We start from the raw sequence: 21,982 nt of genomic DNA on the forward strand, positions 1-21,982 counted from the left end.
GCAAATGAAATTTAATGTGGGTAAGTGTAAGGTAATGCATGTTGGAAAAAAATAACCCAAATTACACGTACTACATGATGGGGTCAAATTTAGCTACGACAGATCAGGAAAGGGATCTTGGAGTTATAGTGGATAGTTCTCTGAAGACATCCACGCAGTGTGCAGCGGCAGTTAGTAAGGCAAATAGGATGTTAGGAATTATTAAAAAAGGGATCGATAATAAGATATCATACTTCCCCTATATAAAACTATGGTACGCCCACATCTTGAGTACTGCGTGCAGATGTGGTCTCCTCACCTCAAAAAAGATATATTGGCATTAGAAAAGGTTCAGAAAAGGGCGACTAAGATGATTAGGGGCTTGGAACGGGTCCCATATGGGGAGACGCTAGAGAGACTGGGACTTTTCAGTTTGGAAAAGAGGCGATTGAGGGGCGATATGATAGAGGTATATAAAATCATGAATGGTGTGGAGAAAGTGAATATAGAAAAATTATTTACCTTTTCCCATAATACAAGAACTAGGGGACACCAAATGAAATTGATGGGTAGTAGGTTCAAAACTAATAAAAGGAAATTTTTCTTCACACAGCGCACAGTCAACCTGTGGAACTCCTTGCCCGAGGAGGCTGTGAAGGCCAGGACTCTATTAGGGTTTAAAAAAGAGCTTGATAAATTTTTGCAGGTTAGGTCCATAAATGGCTATTAGCCAGGGATAAAGTATGGTGCCCCTAGCCTTCAGAACAAGGGCAAGAGATGGATGGCAGGAGATAAATCACTTGATCATTGTCTTCTGTTCTCCTCCTCTGGGGCACCTGGCATTGGCCACCGTCGGCAGATGGGATGCTGGGCTGGATGGACCTTTGGTCTGACCCAGTATGGCCATTCTTATGTTCTTATGTTCTTATGTAAGTGTGCATCTAGGGGAGAGAAAGTCGGTCTTATTTACCAGTAGGAAGACTCTGTCCTGGGAAGCAATGAGTCTGAAAAAGAGATGGGTTCATGGTGGGTAAACAGCTGCATGTGAGCTCCCACTGTGGACAAAAGAGCAAATGAAATCTGGGATTCATAAACAGAGGACTCATGTACATATAGACAGGTTATGTTACATGTATATGTGGCACTGGTGTGACCACTGCTAAAATATTTTATCCAATTCTGTGCCCACAATTCAAGGATGTTGATAAATTAGAGTTAACAAATGAGCTGTGAGAATAATGAAAAGATTGGAAGATACGCTTTATGGAGATCCACTAAATAGCCTAAACTCGAAACAGAAGGTTAAAGGGTGACTTGATTAGAGTCTACCAGTATCTACAGGGGAACAAATATGTAATAGTGGGCTCTTCAGTCTAGAACAGAAATGTGTAACATGATGCAACAGCTGAGAATTGATGTTTGATACATTCAGACTGGAACAAGGCATTTTTTTCAATAGTGAGACTAAATAGCCATTGGAACAATAAACCAGTTGTATCAACATCACTGGGAGTTTTACGATCACAGTTGGATTTTTTGACCCCAAAGATCTCATCTAGAGTTATTTTGTGGACGTTTTATGGCCTGTGTTATACAGGAGGTCAGCCAAGATGATCACAATGGCCCCTTTGGCCTTGGAATTTATGAACCATACTGGAGTCCTATTCATCTACCCCACAAGCAGACTCTACAAAAGTCCATGCAGTCATTTTCAGTGCAGAACTATTTTTATTATATGGTCAGATGGTACATATAAAATATTGGGACAAATCCTGCCGTCCTTTCTCAGTCTTTTCAGTCAACACTTCCATTGTGGACTGAGTAACTATTGAAGAGTGCAGCCTAACAGAAACTAATAGATTAATATGGCTATTTTCAAGCCCTTTATTTACAACTGAAAAATGAAGTTTCAAAGCCAGACACAATGGATCTGATTTTCCTTTCACTTAAACTGCTGAAAGTCATTGCAATCAATGGAGTTAAACTGGTGTAAATAAATGAAAGGCAATTTGGTACATTTTATTGGGCCTGTCGACAAAGCAAAACAACACAACTTGACAGGATGTAGGTATTACTGAAAAACGTGCAAGGGATTAAAATGAATATGTTTCCATGAAACGCATCCCTTAACTTAGAGATCCCAGGTTTTCTAAATACAAAATGTGGAACTTAATGTGCAAAAGCCACATATAAAGAAATCACATTCAAATCTTAACTTGGAAAACTGTAAGCTACTCCCAAGTCATATAAGTAAGGTTGCTAGATGCCATGGAGAAATCCACTGTGAAGGCAGAGCTGCTGGATTAGATGATGTGAGGTGCCAGATCTTCACTGAAGTTAGCTATTGTCTTCAAAGCTTGGAAATCTTTGTGCCTTGCCTGCATATGATAGCAATGGACTGTTATTAGTGAATAGCACAGAGAACAAAGTGATTGCATCAGCTCTATATTGATCGTATTGTATGTAAACAAACCTTCAGCAAGAATTTCTCTAATTAAATGTCTTATCAAGGCTGGCAACTAATAGTAACTTAACTAGCAGGAGTACTGAAAAGTTTATAAGTGTCTGCTTAAAAAAGCACTCTCTGCAGCAGAGAAGGGGATTATTCTGCATTCTAACTCAACTTCTTTGCTGTAGTGACTGTCGCTACAGTTTTAGACATCTGGACCCAGATTCTCAGCTCATATTAAATCATCACTCATAAGCTGAAGTCAACAAATCTGCTCCAATTTATACCAGCTAAGGATCTGGCCCATAAAGGCAGCCACAGTATGTTTTTAAAGAGATGTCACCCACCCAATTCATATTATTGAATGAAAAGCAAAACCACCTGTACTGTAACAATTATGTCTTCCATACCTGAAGAAGACATCTCAAACTGATTTTACTCCTATCGATGTTGTCCTACTCAGGAACCGATCTGAGCTGCTGAACACCAGCCTTTTTATTCCATTCGATACATGTTTTTATATGACCCTCATCACCGTCATATCTGAGTGGCTTTGAATAGTTCACTGAGTAATATGACTTGCATGTGTCCAGTTCATTTCATTCCATCCCTCTCCTATCTTCCATCTTATACCTGCAGGTTACGTTAACCGGTAACGTGTGGCTACCTCCAAAATACCAGATAAACAAGGGCCTTGTCTACACATGCCCCTCCCTTTCAGAAGGGGCATATTAATGAAGCACAGACAGCATATTCAGCATCTCATTAGTATAATGGCAGCCAGTCACTCTCCGAAAGTGCTGCTTTCAAAATGCAGACTGGCTGTATAGACATGGGCACTTTGAAATAAGCGCCACACTTCGAAATTCCCTTATTCCCAATTCTAGATCTGCTTGAAATGCTCCTCCTAACGCACCCCAACATGCTGTTAGCCTTCTCGGCTAACCAAAACTAGATTCAGACAACTACCAGTGAGTTTGAAATTTGGCCTTTACCTGTCTGGGAGTATGTTCTTCTGACAGATTAATATACTAAAGATCAAATTCTTCCAACAGTCATACTGCTGGAACCCCACTGAAAGGAGAAATCTGCTTTCTTTGTGAGACTTGTATGCCAAGTTTGTATTTAGTGCTTTGGGGGAGTACTGAAATAAGGCCTCTTAGAACTGACCTTTTGGAGTTTTACTGCATGAAATTGAGTACATCAAGAAAAATGACAGCTGGAAACATTTTTTAAAGATTTCTTGATTAAAGAGTCGAGGGTTCTCACCTAACCTGGCAAACTTACATGTTCAAACACTGGAATAAATGGAGATGACACTGAAATTGTTTTGTCATCTAGTCTAATTTCATTTTAAAAAAATCAGAAAAGTAAACCATGTTAAGGAAACAGAATCAAGGCTGAGATTTTCAGAAATGACCACTGATTTTGGATGCTTCCATTCCTGGGTGCCCAGCCTGAAACATGTGAAAGGAGTCTGCCATTCAGAAAGTTGCAAGGACCTGCCCTCTGGAAAGGACAAGGCATTTTCAATGTGCCTCACACTAGGCACCTATAGCAAACTCAGTGGCTTCCCACTCCCCCACCTCCATACATACCTGTATTGTTAATACAGTGATTGATCCAGTCAACAAAAACAGCAACTTTTGTATATACTCCTGGGTAGCTTTTTCTTCCACAACCATAGCCCCAACTTACTAGTCCACTCAGAGTATAAAATCCTGTATCTTCTGAAGGGCAAACTAATGGTCCACCTGAGTCACCCTATATTGAGAGAGAAAATAAATAGTTTGTTACAAATTAACATTACCTTTTCAACGTGCTGCTGTGACAAACTTTGAATCATTAAGTGTTTGACTCATAATTACCTCATTTCTTTTCATCCTTCCTTTTTACTGTAGTCCCAATACATTTATGTGCCATTTATGTGGTGCATGAGTGGGTGTGCAATAGCTAATAGTACTGTTGAAACGATGGATTATTTCACAATGTACCAGATAAGCAATTTTTGTCCCCAGTGAAACAGTCCATCTCACTCACATCTCAGTATTCCCACGCTCCAAATTGAAAATCTTTCAAGTTCCACAATAACCACAAAAGCGGCACTTTGTTTTAACTTACTTTGCATGAGTCCTTTCCCTCCTCCAGAGGGAATCCAGCACAGAGCATCTGCTGGGTCACCCTGTTGGGATGGTTTACATAATAGTTCTGACATGTCTCAGAGACTAGGACTGGGACTTCCAGCTGCTGAAGTTTATTGGATTTTTCTCTGTCTTGAAGTGAAAAAAAATCTCAAAAACAGGAAAAACATGGAGCAGTAACGAACATTGATATATACCTATTTCCTCCCAGCGTCACAGATATAAGAGCAAAAAAATGCCTCTGGGATCACAAGACCTTTCTCCTGACAACACAGGATTGCACTCTACTGTACAGTTGCTCATGATATCTCCTATCTTAAAAGGTTTCAAGTGACAATGTTTCCAGTTCTCCCACTCTGCAGGTTGTACTACAGTTTGATATGTAAGGAATGTGCCAGGAGGATCTCAATACTCCTCAAGGATCTGAGGAATGTGTTCTTTAGAGATCATTTGCATTAAAATGCAAAGGTGTGCATGTATAAAGCCCTGCAAACAAAGCCTGATGGGTAGCAGGTGAAGCAATGGGTTTTCATCTATTGTAAATAACATGATGTTGTAAAGTCACAAATTATGCTAATCACCCCGTGTAAGAATTGTGGAGTCTTACCAATGCTTGAAATTGTTGTTGGGGTGGTGGTGGGGGTGGTGTTACAGGGTGGTCATAATCACTGTGTAAACTATGGATCACACAGGGCTCCCCTCATCTGCACATTGTGAGAATTAGGGGTCAAACCAGCTAGCTAGAAGCTTTAAGCTCAACTGTGCCTTAGTTATATAGGTATAAGCTTGGTTTGAGTAGTCCTCCCTGTTGCTGTTCAAAGATAAAACTGAATGTTGGAGTCTGTATTCTATTTGTTTGAGAATCCACTGTGATAGCTACTCAGATTGAGAGCTGAAATCAGTTTGGTCTCAAACCAACCCCACAAAGCAACTAGTGGACAGCATTGCCTCAGGTTCAATGAGAGAAGTCATCAGGCTGATAAGCCAGGGTCTACACAGACTGGACAGAGCTGGAAGTGGGGCATGAAGAAAGTTTGGGTATGTGAAAGGGACCCTTACAGTGTTGGACTGATGAGTCCCATGTTGGTCTCACTCTTGATGCCTGAGAGGCAAAGAACACTACTCAATCCTTTTGAATTGTGATGGTTATTTGGGGGTTGGTTATGAACTCTGGGGCCATGTCTGCACTAGCCCTTTTCTGAGGGGGCATGGAAATGACATGGACCAGGGAATATCAGGCATTAGCATAATGCAGAAATTTTGAAGCTGCTAACTTTGAAGTGCTGACTGGCAGTCAAGTTGTGGGTGCTTCAAAATACTGGCCCAACTTCAAGCCCGTTCTGCGTGAGATGAATGAAGAGGAGCCCCTAGATATTGAACCCAGCCCTGGCTGCTGCAGACTGCTACTGGCAGAAGGGTTACAGATAGATCTGAATCCTATCCCACTCAATGTAATCAAGAACAGATCCCAATTAACACATTAATGTCCTAGGAGACAGAGAGACAATTCACTCTCTCATGTGCCCTACAGTGTTTGTTAAAATACACCTGTGGCGCGCACAACCCCATGAAGCAAAAAGATCTGCAATACCTTTACTACGAATCCCCCATCCTGTGGTGGTACACACCCTGGAAGGCTGAACCACTTCACCCTCCTGAGGCAGGCACACTGGACGCACATAGTGATTAAGCTCCAGGGGCTCAGTCAACTGCAATAATGCAATATCCGAATCCATAGTGATCTTGTTAAAATCATGATGCACAATATACTGTTTCACTGATCGTCTCTAGAAAAGGAAACATATGGCAATTCATGGAAAGAGCCTGGTGCTTGAAAAGCATTCCAGTTTGAGCATTTACCTGGAGCCCTGGGGATAGTTCATGAAAAAGAACCAACATAATTACTAAAAAAACAAGCAGTCCTGTAACACTTTAAGGACTAACGCATTTATTTATTAGGTAGTGAACTTCCATGGATAAGACCCACTTCTTCAGATTTTCAGACTGGAGTAGACAGCTAGAATCCAGTAGAACCCAGGGTTTATATGGTGGAGAGGAAGGAGGGGAAAAAAGCAGGGTGGGGGGAGTCGCCTGTCACTAATAAGACCAGTGGATGAAGTAAATTATGTGAAGTGAAATGGGGAAATCGCCCTTGTATTGCATAAGATAATTGAGATCTCTGTTAAATTTAACCTTGGGCTCAACAGAGATCTCAATTATCCCACAAAAGCTCTCTACCTGATAAATAAATACATTAGTTGTTAGGGTACTGCAGGACTGCTCGTTTTTTGTGAAGCTACAGACTAACACAGCTATCCCTCTGAGCCTATTCAACATCACTGATGATTAACTGCTTGAAAGGGATATGCCTGTAGAACGTTGAGAAATTAAAGTCAGCAGAATGGGATGTGGAACCATTGCACATAGACTGGACTTGCCACTTTTCTGTGACAACTGACAGCATTTATTTTGGCAACAATCACCAGGTCTTACAGAGTTTAGACAAAGGTAAGTTACTGGAGTAACTGTAGCTGAGCCATTTTTCTGCAGCGTGTCCCTACCTTCGCACCTCACACACCTTTTAGGAGCAGAGCTCAGCGTTTTGGGCTAACTATTGCTCACCTCAGAGTTCTGTGCTAGAACTTAAACTTCCTTGTGCACAACTGTAGTCCTCCATGCACAGCAGCTCAGCCAGCTGCTGCCTATTGCATTCTACAAGTTGGTGAGAAGTATTTAATGCACAAAGCAGGTTTGATTCACAATACCTGACTGTGCTCTTGCTCTGTAATATCATGGAGTCCAGCAACTACCATCCATAAATCTCTGTAGTGCTCCCTAAAAAAGACACAAAAGTAGGAATATTCCCAGGGCTGTTCTCATCATGAAGTTTGTCTATCTCTGTCATGATTAAGCTTTAGAGAGGTAGATGTGTTAAGAATCTAGGACCCCACCCCCATGCAAATGCGTATGTCCTGTTTCACCATCAAGTAAAGGGACCAATCCTTTTCCCATAAATCAATGGGAGTTTGCCATTAACTTCAACAGCAGCATGATCAAGTAATGCAACTCAGCAGTTTGGTAAGGCAAAATAATAATTTGGGGCAGGAATTAGAAGCTTTCAGGGTCTCATTCTTATGCAAAGCATCTAGAGAAGCAGCAGGACACAGATTCGCTAGGGACAACGCCAACACTTAACACTTTGCATTTCACATCAGCTTTTCATGGAAAAAAAAAATCCTACCAAAAACACAACTTAAAAACTCCATCCTATCTTCTACATTTTTTTCTTTGTATTGAGACAACAGTACCGAAGGATTGATTAAATCAATTAATGAAGAGCCACTAGAAGCCATATAAAGATTCTGATGAGGTGAGATCATAAAATGTAGAATTTCCGTCCCACCCCAGTCTCACAAGCTTTTTTCCCTTTGTTTTGTTTAAATACAGAAATACAGAAAAAATACAGAAAAACTAAGACTTCTGAGGTAAAATTTCCAAACCCACCTAACTCCCGTTTTCAGGAACATTAGGCACATCAAATATTAAGTTCAACTGAAAAAAAAATCAGTGGAATTTAGAACCCTAAATGTCTGAGTTGCCTTGGAAAATAGGTATTAAGACTTCCAAAAATTTGACCTCTGATCCTGAAAGACAGTCTCAAAATTATGTGAAAATTAACAATTTAGAGTGTCAATCCTTGGAGAAGAAGCTCTTGCAGATAGAGAGCCCCACTGTTGAAAGAGAGCTTGATTACAAGAAAAAGGGTATCTTTATATGTGATTTTTATTAAAGCAGAAAATGAAAAGGGACATAAAATATTCATTACAAATGATCTAGAAAATCCCCAAGAAAGTTACTTTTTGGAAATCAATTTGTAGAGGGAGTTCTTATTGCCAAGATACATAATTAACTCCTTCAGTACGTACCCCCTCCCTTCCCAGTAATAAGAGATAAGATCAGTGGAGTTTTGAGCTCCTTTATAATGACAGGCTTATCACACCCTCTGGCCAGATAGACTAAGTGTCCTGTTGATCTCTCAGGATCTAAGCAGACTCTGAGGGACCCTCTAGAGTTGTGGATAAGCCAGGATGAAATTAACATCTTCCTGGTATGGCACTGGGATTATGTGACCCCTCCCCCCTGCCCCGTGACTCTGCTGCACCTCAGCCCAGGGCCCCCTGCTCTTCCTTTCCCTTCCCCATTCCATACTACCTGACTTGATGGGGCAGGAGGCTCTGCAGGTAGTGAAGCAGCCAGGGGACCTTCCGGCAGTTCTGCTGTTTTCCCTGTCTGCCCCAGTTCTGCCCCTGGCCCTTTCATGGTGCCTCTCTCCTCCAACTCCGTATAGCAGTACAGCAGCAGCTCTGCTGACATTGTGGGTTCTGCATCCTTCCCCATTTGGAAAGGCAGATCGGGGAAGGCAGAAGAACCGTTGACCATGGTACCACTCCTACTCGCCCCCTCCCCAGGTGGTATTCTCCTGAGAGGCAGCTCCAAGAAGAGGCTAGGCTTGGTACTATGTCTTTCTAATATGCTTTCAGAACAATTAGGGAGCAATTTCCCAGAGCTGATAGTGAGATTAGGGAACTATAAATCTTGTCAGCATTCCCTTAAGTGTCAAATTAATTGTGTGAGATGTTAGCTGCCTCCATTTTAAACCAACTTAACAGAACAAAATCCAAACACATACAAGACATTGTCCATGACATCTTGTGAAACTCCCCCCAGAAATCTTATAGTATCTTCTTCCCATGTGTACCTACTTATAATTAAAGCAGTGAGCAGCTGTAACAACCCACTCTCTGGTAAGAACTGCTCCTCCACAGATATGTTCAGCTGAAATCTGTATGCTGACCTGCCAAGGCCATGAGTAGGGCACAGCTTCCTCACCACCCATTATCCTACTGAAGAGAAATCTGGGCTGATTTGAAGGCACTCCACAGACATCATCTGCTAAGAACAGAAAAGGTTTATATACTCAAGAAGAGTTCAGTTTTTGGTTGAGGAAAGTGTTTACATTTGCTTTACTCTATATTTACTCTGAGGGTAGCCTACCTCAGAACCTTTTCACCTACCTCCCCCATTGCAATGTATCAAAGGCCATGTGTACACTTAGAGAAACCTTCAAAACAGGCATGCTAATGGCCATTTTCAAGAATACTAATGAGGTGCTGAAATGCATATTCAGTGCCTCATTAGCATGCCGCCAGCCACGGCACTTCCAAATTGTCACTTTTCACTTCTGCTGATAGGAATAAGGGGATTTCGATGTTGGCGGGGTCCTTGATGAGCCGCACAGGAGCGAAAAGCAGCAATTTTGAAGTGCTGCGGCCGGTGGCATGCTAATGAGGTACTGAATGTGCATTTCAGTGTGTCATTAGTATTCTTTGACAGGCCCATTAGCATGGCCATTTTGAAGATTTCTCTAAGCGTAGTCGTAGCCATAATGTGTAGGGAATCCGTTGCCAATAAAAACATTTCTTTGTAGGAACAGAACCAGTTCATACGAGTAAAATCATCTACAGTGTAATGAATTAGCTTCAGGTTTGCATATACGTATCACTCCGAAGAACCTTTAGGGGTGCAAATTCAATATTAAAAAAGAAAAGGTTACCCACCATTGTAACGTAACTGTTGTTCTTCAAGTGCTTGCTCATATACCTATTTGAGTTAGGCGTGTGTGTGCGTGTACACAGCTATTGGAAAGTTTTCCCTAGCAACTACCAGCCGGGTCAGGTGCGGAGCCCCCTGGAATGGCACCTATGCGAAGCTTACATATGACTTAGTTGACCTGGCATCCTCTCAGCTCCTTCTTGCAGACCACTCTGATGACGGAGCCGGAGGGTGGGTTTTGAATAGATATGAGCAACACATTTTGAACAACTGCCACAGGCTGTGGGGAGACTTTCACAAAGGTCTAAACACGCCTGTTTACTGGACGTGAGCCAGGAGGAGATGCTCTGTGACAACACCAGGAGTCCCTTCGTGCATTCAGCAAGGGCCACAAAGGACTGTGTGGTCCTATGGAAGGGCTTAGTCCAGTCAATATAGAAGGCAAGTGCTCATCTCACATCGAGGTAATGCAGCTGTTGCTTCTGCTGGGAGCTATGAGGTTTAGGCTAGAATCCTGGCAGGAAAATATCCTGACTAACCTGGAATCTGGACACCACTTTCGTCAGGAACACTGGGTGAGGGCTAATTTGCACCTTGTCTTTATGGAACACCATGTATGGGGGCTCAGACATGAGGGCCCAAAGTTCAGGTACCCTTCTGGCAGAGGTGATAGCCACCAAGAAGGCCACTTTCCAAGAGAGGTAGAGGAGAGAGCAAGTGGCCAATGGTTCAGTGGGAGGGCTCATAAGCATTCGAAGGACCAGGTTAAGATCATAAGATGGGACTAGCCAGCAAAACGGTGGGTGAAGTCAGTCCATACCCTTAAAGAAGCACCCCATCGTGGGGTGCACAAACACAGAACATCCACGTTCCCCATCCTTGATGGATGAAGAAGCGGGACCTTGCTGCTTCAGGGATATGAGGCAGTCTAAAGCCTGTGGGACAAAGGTAGACAGAGGCACGAGGTTGTACTGAGTGCACCAGCAGGAGAAGCGCATCCACTTGGTCACGTAAGACTGTTGTGCAGATGGTTTGCGGCTGCTGAGCAGGACCTCTGTACTGGCCCTGAGCAAGCCTGCTTGGCAGGCATCAACCATGAAGCCCCCACACCATGAGGTGAAGGGACTGAAGCCTGGAGCTCACGCACATTGATATGGAGTGACAGCTCCTCTGCTGTCTGCAGGACCAGAGTTGTGAGATGCCCCAGTTGAGTGCCCCAGCCTAAATCTGATGTGTCTGTGACCAAGGATCATGAAAGGAAAGGCCTATGTGGATGCTCTGCAGACATAGCCAAACAGCAGAGAGTACTGGAGACACGGCAAGGCAGCGTCACGACCGTGTCCAGGCTGTACCAGCTGGGATGGTACACTGAGGCCATGCAGCCTGGCAAATGGCACCATATAAGTCAGGTTGCCATGTATCACAGCAGCTGAAAGCATGTGTGGACCATGGTAATAGGAAACTCAGAGACGGAGTGCAGGAATTGAATGAAAGCTTGGTAGCACTGATTGCCCTGGCTTGCGTGGTGTCAAGAACTGCCCCGCTCAACTCTATGTGCTGAGGAAGGCAAGGACTTTCCCAGGCTGAGCAGCAAACCCAGACTCTCCAGAGTCTGTCTGGTTAATGCCACTTGCAACTGCACCCAATTTGTGGACTTCCCCAACTCCCTCCAAGAAGCCAGTCATCCAGATACAGGTACACCTGGACCCATGCCAGCAGAAGATGGTGGGCAGCACTGACATGTATTTGGTAAACACCTTGGGTGCCATGCAGAGCCCAAAGAGGAGGGCCAATAAATTGAAGGTACAGATGGCCCATTGTGAATCAGAGGAACCACTGGTAGGAAGGATGGATGGAAATATGGAAGTAAGTGTCCTTTAGGCCAAGAGTTGTGTACCAATCCCCCAGATCCAGAGAGGTGATGGGTTGCAACCCCCCATTTGCCTTGGGAACCAGAAAGTAGCAGGAGTAGAAACCCCTTCCCCTGTACTGAGGACGCACCTTCTCCACCACCCCTAAGTTCGGAAGTGGCTGAACCTTTGAGAGGAGGAGCTGCTTGTGAGAGGGTCCCCGAAGAGGGATGTGTGGGAGTGGAAGCATGGAGTGGAATGGAATGGAATGCAATCATCCTGAGGACCCAGCAGTCTGATATGATGGTTGACCAAGCCTGGAGGAATGGGCAGAGTCTGTTTAGGAAGGGCAACGTAGGACCCACTGGTGCAGGTACTCCTATCTCAAGAACACCATCAAAAAAAGCACTTTAATGAGGATTTGGACTGACTGCAACCAGCCCTGGACTGTTCACAGGGAGACTAGTAATGGGAATAATGGTTCTTGCATTAATAGAAGTCTAAGCACCCACAAAGTTGAAAGGGTCTGGACTGCTGGTGGTGCTGCTGAGGCTGCAGCTTTAAGGGCTTCTGCTGCACAGTGGGCATGCACATGCCTACAGACTTCATGGTAATGTGAAAGTACTTGAGGCTGTGGAGGTGTCTGTCTGTCGGCACCCTGTCTGGCAGTCAAAAAGAGGGTCCTGGATTATTTGTTGGACCACTGGAAGCAGCCCCTGATAGCCCCAGTCAGGCCACACAAGGCAACAGAGCAGTCTGCAGATTCGCACACATTAAGAGCTGCCTGCAGGCAGGTGCAAGAGATCACCTTGCCCTCCTGCATAAAGGCTGAGAACTCCTCCCTCAGGTTCTCAGGGAGAGCCTTTTTAAACTGAAGAGCTGCAGTCAAGCTGACTAGCCACCTGAAGCATAAGGCCCGCACCTAAATAGACCGTTAATTCAAAGAGGGCTAGATGTCCAGCATCTTTGGATTTGGGGCTGGAGCCTGCTGACCTTGGCACTCTTTTTTGTTTATGGCATCCACCACCAAGGAACAAGGTGGTGGTAGACCAGTGTGCAGGTATTCAGAGCCTTTTACCAGCACAAAGTACTTGCATTCTGCCCCATGGGAGAAGTAGGGGAGAAAGAGGCCAGAGTCTGCCAAGTAAGAGAGACAGTAGCGATGGTAGCCTTGTTAAAATGAAGGCCCACGTGGAATGGACCTTTTGAGGTCAGAATGTCACAAGTGGGATCAACAGACTCAGTAACTTCCTCCACTGGAAGATTCAGCTTGGTGGCCTCACAGCAGATAAGCTTGTGGAGAGGCAGAGAAGCTCCCTGTAGTCAATGGAGGCCTTGAGGCCAATGCACTTGCTATGGCCTTGTCCAGTAAGGAGCTGGAGGATGCCAAGGGGGGCAACACTGGTCCAGAGTCCTCCACGAGGAGGAGACATCATCTCAGGAGGAGTAGGGTGGCAAGAGCCCGCCCTGACATGGGCAGCTAGCAGCAGCCTCAGGAGCTTTTGAAGCAGATGATATATGTGACCAGGCAGAGGATATGGTGCTGATTGATTACTGAGACCCTGGGCATACCATGAAAAGTACTGAGCTGAGGGTGAATAGAAAGCAGCAGAGCCTTGTTCCAGGCCTTGAGAGTCTGACACTGGAGAGTCATGGAAAGATGCAGGAGGAGAGCAGGAAGGCCAAGGAGGACCTGAAGTTGCCACCGGAGGAGAATGGCCAATGTCTGTCTTGGTGCATGTGGTTTCACGGGACTGATGAGATGAGCAAAATCAGTGAGGAGAGCAAGAATGGTGCTGGGGCAAAGAGGGCCAAGAACTGGACTGGTGCCAAAAAGAGGTGAAATGGAGGAGAACAGGAGAGACCTTCCCAATCCAACAAGCAATAAAGACTAACTGGGAAAAAAAAGCAATGGTTATGCTAAACACAGCTATTAACAACTATTTGCACCAACAGGTACTTTACTACAACAATGGAACAGCCCCCATGGGTGGTAAGAAGAGAACTGAGGGGAGCCGGGTCAGCTGGGTTAATTATAAGATTTGCATAGGCACCACTGCAGGGGGCTCCGCAGCTGACCTGACCGGTAGTTACCAGGGCAAACTTTCCAACAGGTGTGCACAAAAGCATGCACACACACACACCTAAGTTGAATAGATGTGAGCAAGCACTCAACTAAGATATACAGGTCTGCTCCCTAAAATCTGAGATTCTTTGGTCTGGCAACATCCCTGATTCAGCAGGATAACGGATATTCCTGGACCAGCGAGCGTGAGACTGGAGCTGGTGGCAGGGGACCTCCCCTGGTGTGGCAAATCCCATTGTTCAGGGTTGGCCAGGTCCCAAGTGTACCAGATTAGGGAGATCAAACCTGTATAGGCCATGTCTGATGTCATCATTTATACTAGTACAAAGTGGGTTTAGCAAAATGGTACCGGAGCAAAACAGTGGAATTTTGAACCCGGATTTTACTTGTGTAAATGAATGAACAAGGTGCAGTGACAGAGACTCAGAACCTACCACTCTAGAGCCAACTGTATTTCTTTACACCTTCATTTCTGCCATTCTTTTTAACTGGAGCGTCTTGGAGCAACTCAAGGTACAATCGTAAGCCATTCTACTCTTCTCCCCTCTCCCCACCTTCTGCCACCCAAACTGTACCACATTCCTATGAAAGGCAGGTTACCTGGAATTTCTGTAGTGGTATTTAGACCCTCAGGATGTGCTGCTTCATTGTTCAAATCTGATATATTTAAATCTAGTGAGGGAAAATAGCATATTAGTGCATCTCAAATGAAGTTACACCTGATTTTCTCACAGAGACAAACTATTAACTCCTTGTGGTTTTAGTAACCTATCTATATAACGATTTCCATTATCAGAAGCAGTCCCAGTTACATCTACTTTATTTGATCTAGCACTTGTCTCCTTGGTTGACCTAAGAAAGTGAGCATGATAGAACAGGGACCAGACTTCTCAAGTTTCTGGAACGTGCCAAGCCCATGTTGGTGGCTATGGAAACATAAATAGAACATTAAAATCAGAGTTTATCTTAAACTTCAATAATTTCTTTTGATGCATGTAACAGATATTTCTCAGGTTAGTCTGATGATTATAGCAGGTGACTGGAGGTCAGGACACTTTCACTGACTCTAAATTCAAAACTTATACCCTCAAAGTATGTCTATCAAGTGTGTGTGAAAAAGGAGTATCATGCTACCTTTTCCGACCAACTCCCCAGTGTAGATGCAGCCATGCCTACAGAAGATAACTTTAGTCAGCATAACTAACATAATGCAGGTAGGGTAGACTTCCTTGGTGCTGGTATACACTGCATCAGTACTAAGGGACTATGTAAAATTTTGACTTTTTGTTCCAATTTTGAACAAAAATAAATTCAAAATGTTGGAAATCCCAAGTTTTGATCAGCCCTATTTATGTACACCACACTAAGCTTTTAACTTCAGATGCCAGCACCATTAGCCTGGCTATGATCTAAAATTGCCCGAAATATCACTCCATATGAATGAAAAGTTGGATTCAGAACAGGTTTTTCTCATTGCTGCATTGTATAAGTGGAAACTAACCCAGAGCAAAACTAGGTGAAATACCAATTCTTACCACAGAGCCCCCTGTACAGCACCCTTCCTCTCCCCACCCCAAGATAAAGTTGGCTGCTACAGTGCACATCAATTATTTTACCTGTTACATGAATGAAGGAGAATGTGGCTCGGAATCCCCCAAAGGTCTCAGTTTCATCTGAGTGAAAGATGATCAGCATTGTACTAGAGGTGCTCAAAACAGGTGCTGGGACAGCAAACCCACATAACCTAGCTGAAGACAGACCCAGGATTTACAAATACAACTCATCTTCTATATCTTACAGGCAGGGGAAGAAAGAAAGGAGAAACACACGTTTTCCAACACAGAGGTATGATACACAAAACTAGGTTTCTTTTCAGTGTTAGAATGAGCTTTTGTGGAACTCAGCAACAACAGTTTGATCCAAATTCCAAAGTTCCTGTATCCAAACTCTTCAGGATTTTGGGCTTTGGTCCACAAATATAGAAGCCATTTGCAAAAAGACAATTTTCCTCTCAGAAATACCACCCATTGCATTTACCATTGAAAAGATTTTTGCATAGGCCTACAGAAGCCACTGCAGGGGGCACAAGTTAGGGCAGTCCTGAGGGCTTCCTTAGACTGCACCAAGGGTCCCTCTTGTCCCTGAATAAAGAGAGGAATAAGTTACCTCCCATTTATCTTTGCTCCAAAACTAGCAGCAACACCAAGATGAACTGGGCCTATTATGTATTCTAAGCCTTATACAAGCCAAACAACAAGTCCTCCGGCCCAGTTCTCCTCCAACTTACTGTCACAATACCATAAATGAAGAGTAATTCTAGTGACGTTAAGGAGAGTTACACCAACGTTCAATCGAATTGGTGAAGAAGAACGAACACCTGAGAAGCAAACTGAAATAATGTCAACTGGCGTCTCTTGTATGATTCAAGTGCCATACACCAGTGATGCAAAATCAGTGTCTGGGAGTCTATCCTGCCTTGAGTTACAGAAGCTAAGTATCCTAAAAGCTGGACAATTTACATGATATAGATGTGTTTCTCTACATAAATGGATAGTGGATAATTGGGGAGGGTTAAGTTGGGGAGGGTTAAGCCTGGTGGTGGGTTGGAGCTGTGGGAGGGGGGTTAACCCTGGGGTGTGTTAGGGTTGCAGGGGGTGGAGTTGAGCCAGAACCATGTGCTGGGGGGAAATTTAACAGGGGCAGGGTGGGGGTTGAGCTTGAGCCACACACAGAGGTGGTGAGCCAGGCCATTGGGGGTTTGAATCAGAGCCGTGTGCAGAAACAGGATGCGGGGGGGCGTTAAGCTGGAGCTCTGCTTGGGTGGTGAGCCAGTGGGGTGTTGACCTGGGGCTGGGGGGGGTTGAGCCGGACTCACATGTGAGGGGCAGTAAGCCAGAGACAGGCGTGGGGGTCGGGGTGAGCCAGAGCCATGCACGGGTGGTGAGCGGGGCCACACGGAACCAGTGGGGGAGTTGAGCAAGTACCGGAGAGAGCGGAATTTTGAGTTGTGCTTAACTCACATTAACGCAAGTTAAGTGCAACTCGAAATTGCGCATTTCGAGGGTTTACTGCATACGTTTACAGTGTACACTACTCCTGTTTTTGGTAAATAAAGTACTTTGCATACTTTGTTTGTTCCTTAAAATCTAATCTTGTTTTTCTTCAATGTCATGCATTGCTATATATACACTTCTCTATTATCCAGAATATTGGAGTATCCAGCAACCTCCTGGCCCAGGGCTGCCAGGTATGAAAGAATATACTGTAGTAGCTATTATATTAGAGATGCAAAATGAGACCAATAGCAGCTAGGTCTGAATCAATGACCCATATTGACAATCAAAAGACAAACCTATTTCTTCCTCTTCTGTCACATCCGTATATGCTGTTACAGAGTCATAGGAACAGTCTTCATTTTCCTCTATTTCAAAATACTCATATGTAAGCTTAAAGAGAAAAGGAAATAATAAGATTATAGAACTAATAGTAAGACCTCCCTCCCCCACTTTGCCATAGCGGAGAAGGGGGCTCCCAACCTGCCCATTCAGGCCAGGAAGCAGCATTTCGGATGTCCCCTGGCACAAAGAGGCTCTTGTGTGGTTAGCATTTCCCCTTGCAGCGGCTGCTCTGCAAAGAGCCACTGCAAGGGGAAACTGAAAACCCCCGCACCAGCTGGGACTCAGGCATCTTTTGCTTGAGCCCCAGCCGGCACGGGGCCATCAATTCTCCCTGCCCTCAACCCTTCCTCATTGGCTTTGCAAAGAACAGTGATGAAGAGAAATTGATGAAATCCCATGGCACACTCAGACAGTTCTCATGGCACATGAGGGTGCTGTAGCACACTGGTTGGAAACTACTGCCCAAGATCAGGTTGTGGCAACAGGATCTGGTCCCCAGTAAAAAACGTATGGGATATCAAACTGATATTCTTTTATCTTCAACAAAAAGCTAAAAGGAGGAAAATCATTGTGATGTTCATGGCCAATAAGAGAAATATTATTTTAGTTTAAGGTCAGAATGAACCAAAACTCCCAATCCAAGCATCCCCAAAACTTTGGAGAAGTCTGGGTTTAAAACCTGGGTCCAGAGACATGATTTGCCTGGAGCACCAGTGGGCCCAGCTAAAAGCCCAAGTCTAAATGATTCCAAACTTTGTTACAGTTCTAGCAGATCTGAAAAGTCATGAGAATGGAGCAGCTTTTTGGGTTGAATGCAACAGCAGCACTACGCAAGAACTGAAAGCAAAAAAGCAGTCATGTAGCACTTTAAAGACTAACAAAATAATTTACTGGGTGATGAATTTATTTTGTTAGTCAGTTATTTTGTTAATCTTTAAAGTGTTACATGACTACTCTTTTGTTTTGATAGAATACAGATTAATACAACTATCTCTGTCACTATCCAAAAGTTGAATGAGTTAACTAAGCTAAGTTTTTTCATCAAAGATTAGTTTACAACTTACTTCTTTCTAAAAGACATTATCTGCACAGAATGAAATGTATAAGCCCTTCCTGCATTGTACCTTGATTATATGGTTCTCTGGAGCATGAATAATCCAGTAGCAGTTGGCCAGATTATTGTAGGGCTCAGGGTAGTTCATACTCTGTATCATTCCCTCTTCAAAGACGACAGCTAGGGACCCGCAGCCAGAATCTGGAAATAAATCAGGGAGAAAATATCAAAGAGAAGAAAGTGCTTTCCTATAATTGGCCATCTACTAAACTCAAACCCTGACCAACTCCTGCGCAATGCTCTCCCAGCTGAATTACATAAAGAAGAAAGGAAAAATGGTTTGGCCCATTACTGTGGGTTATGCACAGACAGGACCCTTTCCCCTCTGATTACATAACAGTAATGTACTTCTCACAATCCTTCAGAGTGCATACTGGAAGAATAGGACAAGAAAAGGCTGGGGAGCTGCACTTTTCCTCCGCTCTATTGACTGCAAAAGTCAGGATGGAAGTGTAACATAACCAATGAATAGTAACAGAGAGATAGCTGTGCTAGGGGCTCTTTTACATACTTGGCTTAATGTAATTCTTGACTCCCCCCACCCTTCTGCCCCCTGCTCTTTGATTTGCTCACCTTGATAATAATTTTCTGATTTGTCAACCTTTATTACTATTTTTGGTTCTCTGTGCCTTAAATATTGAGTCTGTTCTGGTATGGCTATGGTCTGAAGAAGTGGGCCTGTCCCACAAAAGCTCACCACCTAATAAATTATTTTGTTAGTCTTAAAAGTGCTACTGGACTGCTTTTTGTTTTGATAACCAATGGATGTGTTTCCTTCAGATGGCAATCTCCTTAAGAGGAGTACTGGGGGCAGTTCCTGAACAGCTGCAGAAGACATTAAAAGAAATCACACTGACAAGTAATGACATAAACAGAGTCACAGAGACACAAGGCCTGCCTCTATTTAGAGGCTGGCCCATGAACTGATCCATGGGGAAAAACGCTTCTCAAAAACATTTCATCCTCCTTCATCTCCCTTAGGTTCCTTCTCAGGAAGGAGTGATTGGGCCCAGGATCCTTTATAGCATCTTTCAGCTGAGTAGCTCTGTATCTTCACAAACATTAATTAAATTAAATAAGCCTTAGAATATTCCTCTGTGGTAGGGAAAAGGGTGTAATCCCACCTGGTTGGTGGGAAGAGAATTACAGGACAGCTTCTCACTAAAGTTGTGTTTACACTAGGAAATAAAGTTGAATTTACTAAAGTCAACTTTTTATCACTAGATTTTATAAAGCCGATGGCGAGTGTCCGCACATGTTCAGAAAGCTGACTTAGTGTGTCTCCATTACCTCTAGTAAATTTGATTATGTCAGCACTGGATTGTGGGTACCTATCCAACAGTTCCTGCACCCCAGATGCATTCTGGGTTTCTGTGCCAGTGTTTTATGGCAGAAAAAATGTGATGTAAGTGGTTGTGGGTGTCTGATGATATCCCACACTGCAGTGCCCTCACTCCCTTCCTCCCATTGAAAACAAACTGCCAACAGAATTTTCACACCACGTTCCCAAAGCCTGCCCTGACACATGCCATTACAAGGGATTAGCAAGGATCTGGAGGAGCTTAGAGTTCTTGCACAGTGTGTTCAAGAAGTGTCCTGCAGTATCTTATTAGCCAAAGCAACTGGGAGGAGGAGGACCATGATTGGAGGACTGGAGAGCAGAAATGCAAAACTGTTTGCTGCACTGGATGCATTGCACACAGTGGTGCACCAGTTCTGGAGCCGTGAAACCAATACACACTGGTCGGACCGCTTTATTTTGCAGGTATGGGCTGATCAGCTGTAGCTGCAAAACTTCCACATGCACAAGGCCACTGTCATGGAACTTTGTCATTTGCTGTCACAGCTCTTCAGGGTGAGAAACACCAAAATGAGACCTGATTTGACTGTTCACAAGTGAGTGACAATTGCTCTTACCGAAGTTTGCAGTGCCTGATAGCTACTAGTCAGTGTAGCAGTCAGTGTAATGATGCACAATGTGTGCATCTTTAGAAATTCTCCTCTGTACAGAAAGCTCCATAATGGGACTTTCTTCCCAGACCAGAAAATCAAGGATGGAATCATGGAGATGCCCATATGCTGAGCAAGTGCAGGATAGTGGTATAATGTTCCTTTGGTGGTTTAAAAGCCAGATTCAGGTGCCTTCCAACCCATTTAGATCTGAGTGAAGCCAACATCCTTGTCATGGTGGGGCTTGCTGTGAGCCTCTTAACCTTTGAGAAGCAAAGGGGAAATATTTCATGCCAGGCTGGAGGACAGAGGCAGAAGTCCTGGCCAGTACTTATGAATAGCTGGACACAAGTGCAATCAGGATAGCACAGATGGGTGCAATGAAAATCATGGATGCTTTGAAAAACATCTTTATAAATGAAAAAAGACATCCATGTGAATCTGCTGCCGACAAGTAGTGCGACCCTTGCTCCCTCAATGATGAATAGTAACACAGAGGGAGCCATGCTAGTCTATATATTATCAAAACAAAAAAAGCAGTCAAGTAGCACTTTAAAGACTAACAAAATAATTTATTAGGTGAGCTTTCGTGGGACAGACCCACTTCTTCAGACCATAGCCATACCAGAATAGACTCAATATTTAAGGCACAGAGAACCAAAAATGGGCATAAAACAGACATAACACTCCAGATCCACAAACTGGTTAGTCAACATTTTAATGGAGTGGGACATTCTGTTAATGACTTAAGAGTTTGTGTGTTCCTGAAGAAAAATTTTCACACCACTCTTGAAAGGGAGACAGCTGAGCTGTCTTTTATATTCAAATTCAGCACATTAACACGTGGTTTGAACCCGGATGGGAATTTTCTGAGTCACTGTAAGGGCTCGTTTGCATACTTGGCTTAATCTAATTCTTGACCTCCCTCCCCCTTCTACCCCTCTATTCTCTGATTTGCTTATCTTGATCATTTTTTTCTGATTTGTCCTCCTTGATTACTGTTTTTGGTTCTCTGTGCCTTAAATATTGAGTCTGTTCTGGTATGGCTATGGTCTGAAGAAATGGGTCTGTCCCACGAAAGCTCACCTAATAAATTATTTCGTTAGTCTTTAAATGCTACTTGACTGCTTTTTTGTTTTCCCTCAATGATGTGCGCTTGCCCTTTATGACACTACCTCTGAGTGCATGCCACTCCAACACAGGTTAACCAATAAATGACACTGTGGTTTTCTGACTTGCATTGCTTTTATTTAAGGGCTGAGGGTTAAGGGGTGGGACTGCAAGGGAATCTTGCTGTCATGTGTGGGGGAATGTGAGCCTTCTGCTGTGTGGAGCATAACTGGGGATCGATCACAAGGCTGTCCTTGCCCTTTCCCCTGACATTCTGGGTCCCTGACAAGTG

At 43.8% G+C, this 21,982-nt stretch overlaps 1 protein-coding gene across 1 annotated transcript in view; it reads right to left on the reverse strand.

Annotated features, from left to right (window-relative positions):
• Positions 1-1,713: 1,713 nt before the first annotated feature.
• Positions 1,714-21,982, reverse strand: part of OVCH2 (ovochymase 2) — a 52,717-nt gene continuing 32,448 nt past the window's right edge. The window contains exons 12-21 of the mRNA XM_074998908.1: positions 18,641-18,771; positions 17,471-17,564; positions 15,735-15,866; positions 14,719-14,790; positions 9,333-9,519; positions 7,335-7,404; positions 6,161-6,356; positions 4,550-4,701; positions 4,027-4,192; positions 1,714-2,357 (exon numbers count right to left, since the gene is read on the reverse strand). Coding sequence (XP_074855009.1) covers positions 2,317-2,357; positions 4,027-4,192; positions 4,550-4,701; positions 6,161-6,356; positions 7,335-7,404; positions 9,333-9,519; positions 14,719-14,790; positions 15,735-15,866; positions 17,471-17,564; positions 18,641-18,771 — 1,241 coding nt within the window. The 3' untranslated portion in view covers positions 1,714-2,316. The remainder of the gene's footprint in view (positions 2,358-4,026; positions 4,193-4,549; positions 4,702-6,160; positions 6,357-7,334; positions 7,405-9,332; positions 9,520-14,718; positions 14,791-15,734; positions 15,867-17,470; positions 17,565-18,640; positions 18,772-21,982) is intronic.

The sequence above is a fragment of the Carettochelys insculpta genome, chromosome 6 (assembly GCF_033958435.1).
Source record: "Carettochelys insculpta isolate YL-2023 chromosome 6, ASM3395843v1, whole genome shotgun sequence".
NCBI lineage: Eukaryota > Metazoa > Chordata > Testudines > Carettochelyidae > Carettochelys > Carettochelys insculpta.